Source organism: Hippocampus bargibanti, linkage group LG06 (genome assembly GCF_051943395.1).
Source record: "Hippocampus bargibanti isolate YZ-2025 linkage group LG06, ASM5194339v1, whole genome shotgun sequence".
In the NCBI taxonomy this organism is placed as follows: Eukaryota; Metazoa; Chordata; class Actinopteri; order Syngnathiformes; family Syngnathidae; genus Hippocampus; species Hippocampus bargibanti.
The window spans coordinates 14,077,731-14,093,964 of record NC_142739.1 but is presented as its reverse complement, the minus strand read 5'-3'; the positions used below and the strand labels follow the sequence as shown (position 1 = coordinate 14,093,964).

The 16,234-nt window shown below is 41.4% G+C and overlaps 1 protein-coding gene and 1 long non-coding RNA gene across 6 annotated transcripts in view; both read left to right on the top strand.

Moving 5' to 3' along the window:
* The window catches only part of LOC148896577 (F-actin-uncapping protein LRRC16A-like), an 86,760-nt gene that overhangs the window by 53,952 nt on the left and 16,574 nt on the right, over positions 1-16,234 (top strand). For all 5 annotated transcript variants that reach the window (XM_088999159.1, XM_088999160.1, XM_088999161.1 and 2 more), the window contains 6 exons: positions 1,179-1,351; positions 1,423-1,491; positions 1,703-1,796; positions 1,988-2,086; positions 2,240-2,368; positions 2,540-2,671. In XM_088999159.1, coding sequence (XP_088855285.1) covers positions 1,179-1,351; positions 1,423-1,491; positions 1,703-1,796; positions 1,988-2,086; positions 2,240-2,368; positions 2,540-2,671 — 696 coding nt within the window. The remainder of the gene's footprint in view (positions 1-1,178; positions 1,352-1,422; positions 1,492-1,702; positions 1,797-1,987; positions 2,087-2,239; positions 2,369-2,539; positions 2,672-16,234) is intronic.
* Positions 6,569-8,439, top strand: LOC148896578 (uncharacterized). Its single transcript, XR_016115167.1, has 3 exons — positions 6,569-6,759; positions 6,846-6,915; positions 8,322-8,439. It is a non-coding gene; the product is annotated as an uncharacterized LOC148896578 (long non-coding RNA).

Here is a 16,234-nt window from a genome sequence, read left to right as displayed (position 1 = left end):
TTCCTTTACATTTTAGAAACATAATGTGTTTTATTTTTTGTTTTTGTTTTGTTTATTTGTATTCTTGTCAAATATTGCCCAAAAATGATGCTGTTAGTCTAAATGATTAAGATAAAACCGTAACCTAACAGAAAGACAGCAGTAAGCATTTTTTTTCTCCTTTACAATTTTTACGGGTGCGTTCAAGGAAAAAAACACATATAACATTGATAGCAATGAATTTCGTGAGAGTTGGACATTTGCTGTTGAACAAATATAAAAATTTGTCTCACTTTGACTCCGGTACAAAAACAGTCTTCCCATCTGCAATCATGCATTAGCAGATAAAATTGTATAGCACACAGTAAGCAGAAAGCTTTTGAATAAATTGTTACACACTCTTTAACTTGGCTATTCATTATGTTTTATACATTTTCTCATTTCCCCAGTTTGAATTAACAAGGTGAGTGAGTTAACCCTGCGTAATGATTTCTTTATTTTTGTAATTAATGAGGGAATCTGACAGCCAATTTTTCTATCCCCGAAAGGGTGAAATGGGCCGTATAACATCATTTTGTCAACATGTGTCCATCTGACTGCAGGCCACATTTCCTTTGAAATTATCTATGACACTAGATGGGGTTGGTCCCGTGACTTTTCATGTTAACCTTGTTTTCATTTTGCATAAGGAGGTGAACCTTGGATACAAAGCTCACTAATTCTTAAATGGGTCACACTCGATACTTTGTCGTAACACAGCATGCGGGAGGCACTGAGTCAGACAGGTCACCTTGCTTGGTTGCCCTGCAGCCATCTGTGTGTGTGTGAGACAGAGAGGCAAAATTTTGAAATGCTTTGCAAGCTAAGGTGACTTCTCGTGGTTAAATTTGCATAATGTCTTCTGTGTGCAAACTCAGGCTGTAAATAATTCCCCCTGCACTTTTCTTTCAAGACGGCATGAAATAATAATTTTCCGCCTTTGTTGTCATTGAATCGGACAAGTATTCTGAATGGTGAAGCCTCTACATTGTTATTAAGAAATGAACCATGTTCACAAGCTTCATTAAAGATGTATTATTTTGAATAGATTATGTCATTTAAGAATGATTGGACAGCCTTAACTGCAGGAATAGCGACAAAATGTGACTGTTCTATGTTGAAGACAAGATTTTAAAATTGGCAGCTTTCCTTTCTCCCAGCCCCTCACGTCTTTGTCTCTGGCTGACTCTCGACTGAAGAGCGATCTGACCATTGTTCTGAATGCGCTCGGCAGCAACACGTCACTCACCAGATTGGATATCAGCGGCAACGCAATGGGCGATATGGGTGCCAAGATGCTGGCTAAGGCACTGCAGATAAACTCTAAACTCAGGTGATTACCACAAGATAGTGAAATTGCCTACATCCGGCCATTTGTGTAACTCTATGCACTTGTCGTTGCAGGACAGTTATCTGGGACAAAAACAATACTGGACCTCAAGGTCTACAGGATGTAGCAACAGCTCTAGAAAAGTATGTCACAATGTCCAACTGGGTAGAAAAGGGCACATTACCCGACACTTGACACTCTACTGGTATTGACGTGAAATTAACTCAGATGCCAAAACATTCGTACTTGTGAAGAAGTTGTTTCCATCTACGTTTGTTTACTTGATAGCTGTGTCCAATTTCCGCTCCCTGTTTGTGTCATTACACTGTTGTCTTCTGGCTGTGTGACCAACAGGAACTTCACTATACGTTTCATGCCAATCCCCATCATTGATGCCTCTCAGGCTCTTAAAGCCAGTCCGGAGAAGACAGAGGATGCCTTGCTCAAGGTATCGTAACAAGCTCCGTTACATCAATCAGTCAAAATCTCTCTCCTGATTGATTTCATATGAAGTCATTTTTACACAAGCGAGAAAACAAGGAGCGTATTGATGAGGATTCTGGATTGCAGGAGACTAACATTGTTAAATACAGTACGGTCACCAATCGATGCGTCATTGTGTGTTTGTGTCTCCCGCAGATTGAAAACTATCTGTACAGAAATCATGAAAGCAGGAAATACCAACAAGAGCAGGCGTACCGCCTTCAACAGGGCATCGTCACCACAACGACACAGCAGGTTTATCAATGCATAATCTGTCATATAATCACTGACTACCTCTTATGTCTTTTTTTGTCATTGTCTGTAATCAGTGGTATCATTCTGCAGCTAAGATGGACTCATCTTTCAGTTATTGATATGGGCTTAAAACTGTTGATTTCTGTTATGTAGATGATGGACCGGATTTGTGTTAAGGTGCAGGACCACCTTAACTCTCTGAGGAACTCTGAAACTGATGCCATCCTCGAAGATGTCAGGTCTGCTGAAAGCCTCATTAAAGATGCAAGGAACTCTAAAACAGTAAGGAACGAGACATGTTCGATTTACCGTTGTGCACTTGATGGTTTCCAAGCTCATCTCTGGGGCCTTTGAGACACTTTTCAGATTTATTTTACACATAACCAGAAAGATATCATTACAGCTTATTTTTAATGTATACATAGTTGAATCTGCCATTGTGTGTCTTCACAGCTCCTTCCTAACCTGTACCACCTGGGCTCTGCCTCTAGAGAAGAGGTGCACCGTGCATCAGTAGGCCCCATTCAGGAGAAATTGCAGTCTATGGCAGGCGAGGTGACTTCTGTCATGGATCAACAGTTGCAGGTATATGTGGTCACATTAACAACATATTGTGCCAAAGCAAGGTAATACTTTTTAGATGCAATTTGAAGAAATAAATGTGCACTGAGTTGAAACTCCTTTTTGGGTACAGTAACAGAAGAACATTGACATTGGCGCCACCTACAGACAATAATTAAAAAAAACCTGTGCAATGATGTTGTGCCTGCACATTTGCTACACTGTTTCCATGAGGCAGCCATATCAGGTCATAACAGTTAAATGCAACGTGTCTTGCATTTATAACTGTATTGCATTATATTTGAAAAGTGAAACCCATACAAGGATAAAAATGCTCATTTTTCATGCGCGCAATGTACTGGTAAAAGTCAGTCAGCTTTATTGTCAAATATGCTAATATGCATGGCATACAGCACAGATCGATAAAAATGTTTCTACAGCCGTCATCTGTACTTCTTTGAAGGTGTCGGACGTTTCGCTTCTAATCCGAAATACTTCTTCAGTGAACTAAAGTCTTACTGGTAGTATCGGCCCTATATATATATATATATATATATATATATATATATATATATATATATATATATATATATATATATATATATATAGAGGAGCACAGCAACCTCCCTGAACAGAACCCAGTTACCATCACAGCGGCAGATATACAAGGAAGAGTCTCAGGTATGAAAAACTGGACGGCACCAGGCCCGGATATGGTCCACACCTACTGGCTAAAGAAACTCACAGCTCTCCACGAGCGCCTAGCAGCACAAATGAACCAGCTGCTGATGGATGGGACTCACCCAGGATGGCTAACCGAAGGGCGAACAATCCTGATCATGAAGGATTCCTCAAAGGGTGCAGTTCCTTCCAACTATCGGCCAATAACCTGTCTCTCCACAACATGGAAGCTCATGTCAGGCATCATTGCGGCTAAGATAAGTGGACACATGGATCAATACATGAGCAAAGCACAGAAAGGCATTAGTAGAGATACTAGAGGTGCCAAACATCAGCTGCTGGTTGACAGAACAGTCGCTCAAGACTGCAGGTCCCGACATACCAACCTGTGCACAGCCTGGATTGATTACAAGAAAGCATATGACTCGATGCCACACACATGGATCAATGAATGCTTGGAGTTGTATAAGGTCAACAGGACCCTGAGAGCCTTCGTTGCAAACTCGATGAGGATGTGGAAAACCACACTTGAAGCCAATGGCAAGCCACTAACGCAAGTGTCCATCAAATGTGGCATATACCAAGGTGATGCACTCTCCCCACTGCTGTTCTGCATAGGACTGAACCCCCTCAGCCAGATAATCGCCAAGACAGGCTATGGATACCGCCTCAGAAATGGAGCTACGATCAGTCACCTCCTCTACATGGATGACATCAAGCTGTATGCTAAGAGCGAAAGGGACATAGACTCCCTGATCCACACAACCAGGATCTACAGCAGTGATATCGGAATGTCATTCGGGCTGGAGAAATGTAGTCGGATGGTGACTAAGAGGGGCAAGGTAGTCCACACTGAAGGGGTCTCACTCACTGAAGGAACAATAGCAGACATTGAAAACAGCTACAAGTACCTCGGTATACCACAGGCCAATGGCAACCTCGAATTAGCAACAAGGAAAGCGGCTACGACCAAATACCTCCAGCGGGTGAAGCAAGTCCTCAGAAGCCAGCTCAATGGCAACAACAAGACCCGGGCAATAAACAGCTATGCCCTGCCAGTGATCAGATACCCTGCAGGAATAATAAGGTGGCCAAAGGAAGAGATTCAGACCACGGATGTTAAGACCCGAAAACTCCTCACCATGCACGGAGGGTTCCATCCCAAGTCCAGCACCCTGAGACTGTACACAAGCCGTAAGGAAGGAGGCCGGGGACTAGTGAGTGTGAGAGCCACTGTCCAGGATGAAACATCCAAGCTCCATGAATACATCAAAGAGAAGGCTCCAACGGATGATGTACTCAGAGAATGTCTCAGTCAATGGGGAACAGAGGATGAGGTGCTGAAAGAGGGACAATCAAGGGAGGAAAAGCCCCTACACGGGATGTACCACCGAACCATAGCAGAAGTGGCTGATCTCAAGAAGTCCTATCAGTGGCTAGAGAGGGCTGGCCTAAAGGACAGCACAGAGGCACTCATCCTGGCTGCCCAAGAGCAGGCCCTGAACACCAGAGCCATAGAGGCAGGGATATACCACACCAGACAAGACCCAAGGTGTCAGAGCCAGCAAGGCCTTCTCTGCGGCCTAACATAATCAGACATCATTATCATAATTATAATAAAAGTCAATTTAATTAAAAAAGTATTTTTTTAAATAATATATATATATATTATATATTATATATATATATATATATATTATATATATATATATATATAATTATTCTACATACTGTTTTCTTGATGTTATATACATTTGGTTATGCTCCTTTCAGTGTTGTCGTTTTAGGTCAGAGTTTTTAATCCAATCAGAATTCAGCTAGCTTGTGTCGCCAGGCTGTATGAAATCTGACCGACGCCTTCAGAATCAACAGTGGGCGTCTGTGCGCTGTACATGAACGGGCACATGTAGTTGATATATAGTTGCGATAGCCAATCAGATCACGATTGGCACAGTAAGGCCAGCTAGAGGGCCTCGCGTTGAACATGACATGTACGCGTCCTGTGATTGGATACTCACTTTACCTCAGCCCTCAGCGGAGGCAGCGCAAATCAACCAAGCACAACAGATCAGACCCGGAAACTTTAGCAGAAAAACCAAGTATATCTACTCGCTTTTGTAACCCACAATGGCTGAAGGAGAGGACAACTCGCTGTCGCATGTAGGTAAGCCTATTCTCAAGAACAAATGAAAAAATTTGTTTACTTTTACTTTCAACGAATAGTTCGTTTTGTGAACGTCTTGTTGTTTTTCTTATATTAAACTGACATTTTGTAATTTAGCGTAAAATCTTGTTAAAGATTGCATATTCTTGGTGGACTTAATAAAACTTTGTGGACAAATGATTTGAAATTTCCTTTTATTTTTAAGTGTTTGCAGTATCACGTATAGTGACAAGTTCTAATTGCTGATGCAGATTTATTGATGTGTAATCGCTCCGGAAAATAGCCTGTGTTGTAGACGATTAAGGTGATGCCACGCCCAGTACTGTGTGCGTGTGCTTTTGTAAATGATATCTCCAGCCGTTTTGTCATAAATTATGGTATTACGAGGGATATTTGTTCAAGTCGGACTAAGCAGGACTTCACAGAAGGCCTAGGTGTGAAATGCAAGGACCCCCACTGATTGTAATTGCGAAAGTTATAAACCCCTGAATGCATGGTGAATTGTGTTGTAACAAAATCCGATATGAATCGGAATATCAATTTTGATTTGTATGATACAAGTCTATTGAATATAATCGGTCCATTTTTAAATATAGCGAAATGCATATAAAATCATCATTTATAGGAGAGGCGGATACAGTATCTTTGAAGGGAATGTCATGTTTAAAGTTCATTCAGATGTACCGTATTTAAAATGACAAGAAATTCATTTCATCATATCCTCTCAAACTGAACCGTACAATCACCCATTTTTCAGACCACTTTATCCTCATTTGAGTTGTGGGGGCTGCTGGGACCTATCCCAGCTGTCTTCTGGCATATCAAATTAAATTGTAATCCTCATTGAATCACATCAAATCATTGGACTTTAAAATTCTACTGTAATTAAAATTGTATTGCATGTGCTATAGAAATTGGCCACAGGTTGAACTACACAAGGCATTCTGTCCGTATTTAATTAAATTTCTTCTGATCTTAGATGTTGTAAAAATAATGAAGATGTAAGTTACCAAAAAAATGGTATTGCATGCCATGTATGGATTTTTTTTTTGCTTTTTTTTTTTTTTTTTTGGGTGGAGGGTGCACAACCCTGTGTCAAATCGTAAGCTGTATGGCCATGAAAAAAATGGTGTCGTGTTTTAGTTGTGATATTTTTCCATAGGAAAGGCAAGGAGGTTCCGCCATCATTTAAGCACTTCTTCAGCAGCGCCATGTCTCTCAGCTCCATTAACGTGTCAGGAACAAAGCTGGCGCCAGATGTTCTCAAGTGAGTGAACTGCAACAAAGAATGTGTTTCTAATACATACATTTCTAAATATTTAATTATTGTTTCTATCCAATTGAATGCTGTAGGGCTCTGCTGTTAGGCCTGGCTAGTAACCCCAATGTGAAGGATGTATCTCTTGACCTAAGCTGTTGTGAGGTATGATTTGCCCCCACTATACATAGATAAAAGGCAAACTATTTGCCATATGGCTTTACTGCTGTTGAAATTGTGCACGTTTGCTGTTTTTTCTCAAGAAACAGGTCTCATTACTCTCTAGCTACCTTTCTGCCAGCCAGCCAGAGTTGTTCACTTTATTATGTAACGATATGTCACTCATAAATCAAAATATATGTGGACATTCTGTCAACGTATTTGTTTATAGAATCCGTTGTTAAAAACACTTTGGGGTGAAATCTGTGTGTAAAATAGTTCAACTGTCATTTAATATACCGCCAAAATGATAACAACGACACATCTGTGCAAATGGACTCTTTTAAAGCCTTTGTTCAAGTGCCATTTCCGCTTAATTTCGGTGAGTGCGGCATATAATCTTTTGGAACTGATCCTTCTTTAGTGCAAACCGCCTTTTTAGCAGCCACTTCAAAACCATTTGACAGACTGGTGTTGTGCAAAGAGGCACCTGAGACAATCCAACACGTAACTGCAGGGTGTAAGATGCTGGCACTCTCCCTGTAATGCCTCTATAAGCTTGGCCATTGTGTAAGTACAGATAGGCGCCCACTTACTAATTAACTTGTCATTGTTCTTCAATTGTCTTTGCGCATTTGTTGTTGGTTTTGTCTGGTCTAGTGTTCAAACTGTTCACCTTCCTCTTTTTGTCAATATATTTATTTGCACCATCTTGTTTGTATTGAACGAGAGAAGGAGTTCTCCATTATCCAGGTCATGTTGATGCGGATGGCCCCTAAATACACTTACTGTACATTAAATAGACTTTTACATCTAATGACATGTGCCTTCTCTAAGTTGTAATGCTTAATACTAATGTAAACTGTATTCATTCAGGTTGTATTAGTTTTGTTTAGTTTTAGAAGAACTGCGTTACAAAATACAGTCCATCCAAAAAAGTGTTCAGAGCACTCCAGCTTTTCCACATTTCCCACATGTTAAAGCCTTCTCAAAAAGTGGATTCTAAAAATGTATTAAGGCTCTGGTGTAACAAAATGAGAAGCTCATATAAATATCTAGATGAACTGTATTATATCCCAGATGTACAGTGTTGATATCATGCGTTCAATGCAGTATGCTTGACAGAGCCTTTTTATTGGATGCCATTAATGCAATTAAAAAGACATCTATATTCATATGCCATGATTTATCACATATGAATCAATTTAATACTTCATTTAAAGACATCATATATAAAATTTCCATCTACTGTGTCTTTGCATGTTCATCTTTTGTGTGTATGCATTTTGATGCTTTGCTCAAAAGCAGTTCTAATTCAGAATCTCTTCAGAAACTGTTGAGTCGTGTCCAGTGGTTTCGTAATTCGTGATCAACTTTATTTGTTTCTGACTGTGCTTTTTTTTTTGCAACAGTTGCGTTCTGGAGGGTCCCAGATACTAGAAGGATGCATTGCTGAGATTCCAAACATCTCAACTCTGGATATCTCAGACAACAGTGAGCCATTGGCCTCTGTATTTTTCAGTGTTCACCAAGAGGGAAAGCCTACATGGAGCGCCATAACCAGGTGGCTGGCATAGTCTACCGAAACATCTGTGCGGAGTATGGACTGGAAACCCCAAGGTCAAAATGGGAAACACCCCCCAAGGTGGTGGAGAATGACCGAGCAAAGATCCTGTGGGACTTCCAGATACAGACCGACAAGATGGTAATGGCCAACCAACCAGATATCGTGGTCATAGATAAAGGGGAAAGGAAAGCCGTTGTCGTGGATGTAGCGGTCCCGAGTGATGGGAACATCAGAAAGAAGGAACATGAGAACATTAGCAGATAAAATTGTATAGCACACAGTAAGCAGAAAGCTTTTGAATAAATTGTTACACACTCTTTAACTTGGCTATTCATTATGTTTTATACATTTTCTCATTTCCCCAGTTTGAATTAACAAGGTGAGTGAGTTAACCCTGCGTAATGATTTCTTTATTTTTGTAATTAATGAGGGAATCTGACAGCCAATTTTTCTATCCCCGAAAGGGTGAAATGGGCCGTATAACATCATTTTGTCAACATGTGTCCATCTGACTGCAGGCCACATTTCCTTTGAAATTATCTATGACACTAGATGGGGTTGGTCCCGTGACTTTTCATGTTAACCTTGTTTTCATTTTGCATAAGGAGGTGAACCTTGGATACAAAGCTCACTAATTCTTAAATGGGTCACACTCGATACTTTGTCGTAACACAGCATGCGGGAGGCACTGAGTCAGACAGGTCACCTTGCTTGGTTGCCCTGCAGCCATCTGTGTGTGTGTGAGACAGAGAGGCAAAATTTTGAAATGCTTTGCAAGCTAAGGTGACTTCTCGTGGTTAAATTTGCATAATGTCTTCTGTGTGCAAACTCAGGATCTGGAGAGAGCTGGAAGGTAAGGATCTGGAGAGAGCCTGGAAGGTAAAGGTGACAGTCGTGCCTGTGGTGGTCGGAGCACTCGGGGCAGTGACCCCCAGATTGGATATCAGCGGCAACGCAATGGGCGATATGGGTGCCAAGATGCTGGCTAAGGCACTGCAGATAAACTCTAAACTCAGGTGATTACCACAAGATAGTGAAATTGCCTACATCCGGCCATTTGTGTAACTCTATGCACTTGTCGTTGCAACTCGACGAGTGGTTGCAACAGATCCCGGGAACAACATCGGATATCTCGGTCCAGAAAAGCGCAGTGCTGGGAACAGCACGGATACTGCGCAGAACCCTCAAGCTCCGAATCGAGAAATACCAAGGGCTCAGAGAGGATCTGGAGAGAGCCTGGAAGGTAAAGGTGACAGTCGTGCCTGTGGTGGTCGGAGCACTCGGGGCAGTGACCCCCAAACTCGACGAGTGGTTGCAACAGATCCCGGGAACAACATCGGATATCTCGGTCCAGAAAAGCGCAGTGCTGGGAACAGCACGGATACTGCGCAGAACCCTCAAGCTTCCTGGCCTCTGGTAGAGGACCCGAGCTGAAATGGGGACAGACACCACCCATGGTGGGTGAGACGAGGATTATATATATATACAGTAAAGTCTCGTTATATCGATATCGGTTATATCCATAGTACCGCTTATTACGATATTATTTTCGTTTCCCTTGCACATTTCTAGTCTTTTTATGTATAATTAGTACCGTTTAGTACGATACCCGGTTGTTACGATAATCCGGTTATTACGGTGCTCCTTTTCATCCCCCGCCGGCCATTTTTGTTGTTTACATCGATATATCCGTCGCGCCATTGGTCAACTTGGTCACGTGTCTTGTTACGTGAGCCGCCATCGGTCGCGCCATTGGTCGACTTGGTCAGATGAGCCGCCATCGGTCGCGCTATTGGTCGACTTGGCCGTGTGACTTTGTCACGTGACACGCCATCGGTCGCGCCATTGGTCAACTTGGTCACGTGTCTTGGTTACGTGTCACGCCATCAGTCGCGCCATTGGTCGACTTGGTCAGGTGACTTGGTTACGTGCCCAGCACTCGTGTAGCAGAGCCATTTTCATTTTCAGACGCTAGCTCGTGTGTAGCAGACGAGATTGAAGTGTTTGTGTTAAAAGGTAAAAATGGGAAGCAGAAGAAGATTGATGACTTTTTTAAATTGTATACATAATACAGTAAGATGTAAGCGTTGCAGTTTCCCTGTTGTGTTATGTACATGCCCACTGTACTGTATATGAATGCAATCGTTTTTTGCAACAATGTTTCTTGTTTTGTCTGCTGAATCGCGATGATTTTGAAAATTATTAACATTCCATACTGTGTATTAAAGGACAGCCGATGTCACTTTTTATTCAAATGCAAATAAAAATGACTTCACGCCAAGACGTCTTGCATTGCTTGTGAATCCAAACAATGGCTTCAGATTCGGATAATATGCTTTCTTGTTACACATCCAGTTATGAATATGTTTCAAATACACTGTAGTTCTGAAGATTAAAGCATACATGTTTACAATCATTAAAGAATTATATGTGCCATTTTGAGGCAACATTGGGGGAACAAAAAAGGGAGCTAATGGCCAGCTCCGTTTCTTATATAGCGCTTGGCTGCCCTCTTTTGGCGGCTTTTGTTTAATGCAGTTCAGCGCAGGATCGGATATATCGATAGTCCCGGTTATATCGATATTTTTTCGGACTCCCTTGAGTATCGATATAACGAGACTTTACTGTATATATATATATATATATATATATATATATATATATATATATATATATATATATATATATATATATATATATATATATATATATATATATATATGCTGACCATAATATACACATATATATATATATATATATATATATACTATGAATAAATTGAAGAAACTACCAGCCGTACACGTCTGCTCTGTTTATTTGTCATCCAAGACTTTGGGTGCGTTCAGGTTCGAGAATAGCGCACGACTTCTTATGACTCTAGGCTGTTTGGAAAGCATTGTCTAAGTGAATGAGCACGGATAAACGCCAACGTTTCTGTGTTGAACGCACCACACCCCCTGTCAAGATGCAATAGAAGTGATTGTGATTGGCTAAAGGGTAGAGTCATGTGTCATTGTAAGCCAATCAGAGCTAGTGTTTTCACACACACTGGAACAGCGTGTCAATAGTCACGCTAAATTGTCACGTGCGAGTTGACAGCTCGGGCGTGGCCGCCGCTCGCAACACTTCAATTTCATTTCATTTCAACGAGTCACTGTCAGCTCACCAGTGACATGATTACGATGGAAGGGCATCGCTATGTCTTGTGCTGACAAATCCAACAGTTTGCTTTGCACGAGGTGATTGTTAGACGCGAGTGTGCCATTTTATTCGCCCCGCCCGCCTTCTTTTGTCGCGTTTTATTCCGCGTCCGTGGAATCATCGGACTCGCGCCTTTTGTTGTCATAAAATCTCTGCCAGCACCTACGGACTCGAAGTGAATGCAGATGACATTGAAGACCTTGTTGCTGACCATAATGAGGTCATCAACACAGATAATTTGATTTGCCTTCAAGAGGACAAGCAGAAGCAGGCCATTCAACAGTTGATGTGCAGGCATTTATTGAACAGTTCCATCCAGAAAAGACTATGAGAATCATCAACATGATGAATGATAATGTGATGCCTCCGTTTCGTAAGACCTTACAAGTCAGAAAGCAACAGGTGTCAATTAAGAGCCATCAATGACCATCACAAATGTAAATAAAGTGACTGTATTATACAGTGCAGTGTATTTATTTCATTACAATACAATAGCACATTTATTATACATAGGATAAGGTAGGTTGTGTGTAGTTTTAAGGCTTTAGTTGAAAAGTATATTTTATGGAAACCCGGGAACGGATTATTCCCATTTTAATGGTTTCCTATGGGATTTTTTTTTTTGAGATACACACTTTTCGCCTTACACACTGTCTAGGAACCAATTAAGTTCGCAAGTTGAGGTCTCACTGTGTCTGTATATATATATTGTGATATCATGAGAGGCTAGCTCTCAGCGGGACGGGACAAGAAGTGCAATGGACGACAGGTTTGGATACAAACAAAAGGTTTTAATCAAGGGTTCCAGGGGGAATTCACAAGCAACAAAGGTTCGAATAGTGTCTCTTCCAATACTTATCAAAATAAAGTCTCTTCTGATGCTTAAATCCAAATAAAGTCTCTTCTGCTACTCAAATCCAAATAAAGTCTCTTCTGCTACTTAAATCCAAATAAAGTCTCTTCTGAGGTAAAACTGAAGACGGAGTTCTTTACAAGAGTCTCTAGGCCTCACGCCTCTTGACGTCCTCGTCATGTAGCCTAGCCACCTTAGCTAGGTTCAAATCCAGTGTCCAGTCGTGGGGTCCCAACTGGCAATGAGTTCCACGCAGCAATCAACTTCTCCACAGAGCACAGCAATCGAGCTTGTCTTTCCCCAAGCTGCACACTCAGAGGCTCTCTGCCTTAAGAGCCCTGCTTTCCAATCAAGCCCTGATCAGCTGCAGGTGTGTGGGTTTAATTGCTGCCTTCCACCAGGTGGGGCCAAGACTCTCTCTGGGTGGAGCCATCTTAGGGGGATGTATTTGCCCTCCAGGACACAGCCTCTCGTGACATCACTATATATATATATATATATAGTAAAGTCTCGTTATATCGATATTCTCGGGAGTCCGAAAAATATCGATATATCCGACCCTGCGCGCATGTAATTTTCTCCTTGCGGTCATAGAAATAGTATCGCAATAAGCGGGACTATCGATATAACCGATATCGATATAATCGTGTATGTATATGTGACGGGTGTCACAACAGTGACTGTCTTCATTTCCACGATGCTGCCGTATTAATGAGACCAGACGCGTGGATGTGTCTTTTTATTTCTTTTATTTCTGCAACACAGTATGGCAGAAGGGATGGGTGAAGTCGCATGGGTTTCGTCTTGTGATTAACCTGAATCTCCTCGAGATTGTTCCCAAATGCAAAACATTGTAGATAACAAAACAGAATTAACAACGTGTGATCGTATAGTGGTTATTTACAGAAAAAGAGAAACCAACACAGGTACACTGTTATTTACATGATGTCCCTGAACGCATCATACGCAGAGACTCGGCAGAACACGTGGTGCGCTTGTGATGGCGCACAGTTCAACCCGCCATGAACACTCACAGGCAAATGAAACACGACACAAGAAACGAAATATTGTTCAATAAAAACGAAATGAAACAATTATTACCTGCAACACAGTATGGCAGAAGGGATGGGATTGTGATTAACTGCGCAATAGAAAAGCACTATGAAGCACATGTGCTTCAAAGTTCCACTCGACAAAACGTGAAGTAAATAATGACACAAAAAGTAATCTGGACTCGAAATGAATAAGGGAACTAATTAGATAACACTAGACAGTATAAAAGGGGAAACAAAATAAGATATTGTCATGAAAATGCGGGTTAATCGAGACCAATAGAAAATTGCGACTCACCATTAATATCCTCCAGATTGTTCTGGAAACTATGGGCGGGACATCGTGCCACACTGTGCGCCGTTGCGTCACTTCCTTCATAATTTAATAATCTAAGTGCACAACTCAGTTACATACACCCCCCTTAAATTATGCAGAAGTGAGGCAACATACACACGGAATACAATAGAAAGACCAACAGGAAAAATAGACAAGGTTATCGGGCAAGGATGTACAAGAATGCTGTCTAATTATGTCAGTCATCTGACCAACTACGTCAGGTGACTGGAGTAAGGGATCTGTCGCCGGTGTGTCAGGGTCTATGCGCTTGTCGGAGATGCACTGCACTGGGTCTGAGAAGGAACTCTGTCCCCACTAACATAAGTGGCCTCAGCTCGCACCTGCCCATTCCCCTCTGTACAAACTACATCACTCTGCATAGCACTACATAACTGTGACAGACTGGAGAAAGGGATCTGTTGCTGGTGTATCAGTGGTCTGTGCGTTCGTCGTAGATGCACTGCACTGGGCCTGGGAAGGAACTCTGTCCCCACTAACATAAGTGGCCTCAGCTTGAACCTGCCCATTCCCCTCTGTACAAATTGCACTACATAACTGTAACACGGTTGGGAAGCCTCTACCTCTACCAACACACTCATTCAAAGGTGTGCTACTTGTTACTTGTAAGGAGCTCATTCTTAGACTTAACACACAAAAACACGTACATGAAAAAAGACACACTAATTGCATAACAGCAGTTCAGACAATTAAGACACTACATGTATTTTCAAAATGAGGGGTCGACACACCGTCCACCGAGTGATGGGACTGCACAGCGTCTTCATTGTGCAGCATCGCGCTCCCGGACCGAAGTGGAGAGTCATTTGTGATCCGGGTCACGGCACCAATGTGACGGGTGTCACAACAGTGACTGTCTTCATCTCCACGATGCTGCCGTATTAATGAGACCAGACGCGTGGATGTGTCTTTTTATTTATTTTATTTCTGCAACACAGTATGACAGAAGGGATGGGTTAAGTCGCATGGGTTTCGTCTTGTGATTAACCTGAATCTCCTCGAGATTGTTCCCAAATGCAAAACATTGTAGATAACAAAACAGAATTAACAACGTGTGATCGTATAGTGGTTATTTACAGAAAAAGAGAATACAACACAGGTGCACTGTTATTTACATGATGTCCCTGAACGCATCATACGCAGAGACTCGGCAGAACACGCGGTGCGCTTGTGATGGCGCACAGTTCAACCCACCATGAACACTCACGGGCAAATGAAACACGACACAAGAAACTAAATATTGTTCAATAAAAACGAAATGAAACAATTATTACCTGCAACACAGTATGGCAGAAGGGATGGGTGAAGTCGCATGGGTTTCGTCTTGTGATTAACTGCGCAATAGAAAAGCACTATGAAGCACATGTGCTTCAAACTTCCACTCGACAAAACGTGAAGTAAATAATGACACAAAAAGTAATCTGGACTCGAAATGAATAAGGGAACTAATTAGATAACACTAGACAGTATAAAAGGGGAAACAAAATAAGATATTGTCATGAAAATGCGCGTTAATCGAGACCAATAGAAAATTGCGACTCACCATTAATATCCTCCAGATTGTTCTGGAAACTATGGGCGGGACATCGTGCCACACTGTGTGCCGTTGCGTCACTTCCTTCATAATTTAATAATCTAAGTGCACAACTCCGTTACATATATATATATATATATATATATATATATATATATATATATATATAGTTCCGGAGGATGTGGGGCAATCAGGCCAGTCGTTAATCAGGATAATAGGAACAATCAGTGGAGCCACAGTGAGTAGTCCTCTGCCCCCCCTGCAGGGACCTATCATAGCAGTGTCCGGCAACGCCATGTCTGGACAGTAGGGGGATATATATATATATATATATATATATATATATATATATATATATATATATATATATATATATATATATATATATATATATATATATACACACTAAAGTCTCGTTATATCGATACTCAAGGGAGTCCGAAAAAATATCGATATAACCGGGACTATCGATATATCCGATCCTGCGCCGAACTGCATTAAACAAAAGCCGCCAAAAGAGGGCAGCCAAGCGCCATATAAGAAACGGAGCTGGCCATTAGCTCCCTTTTTTGTTCCCCCAATGTTGCCTCAAAATGGCACATATAATTCTTTAATGATTGTAAACATGTATGCTTTAATCTTCAGAACTACAGTGTATTTGAAATATATTCATAACTGGATGTGTAACAAGAAAGCATATTATCCGAATCTGAAGCCATTGTTTGGATTCACAAGCAATGCAAGACGTCTTGGCGTGAAGTCA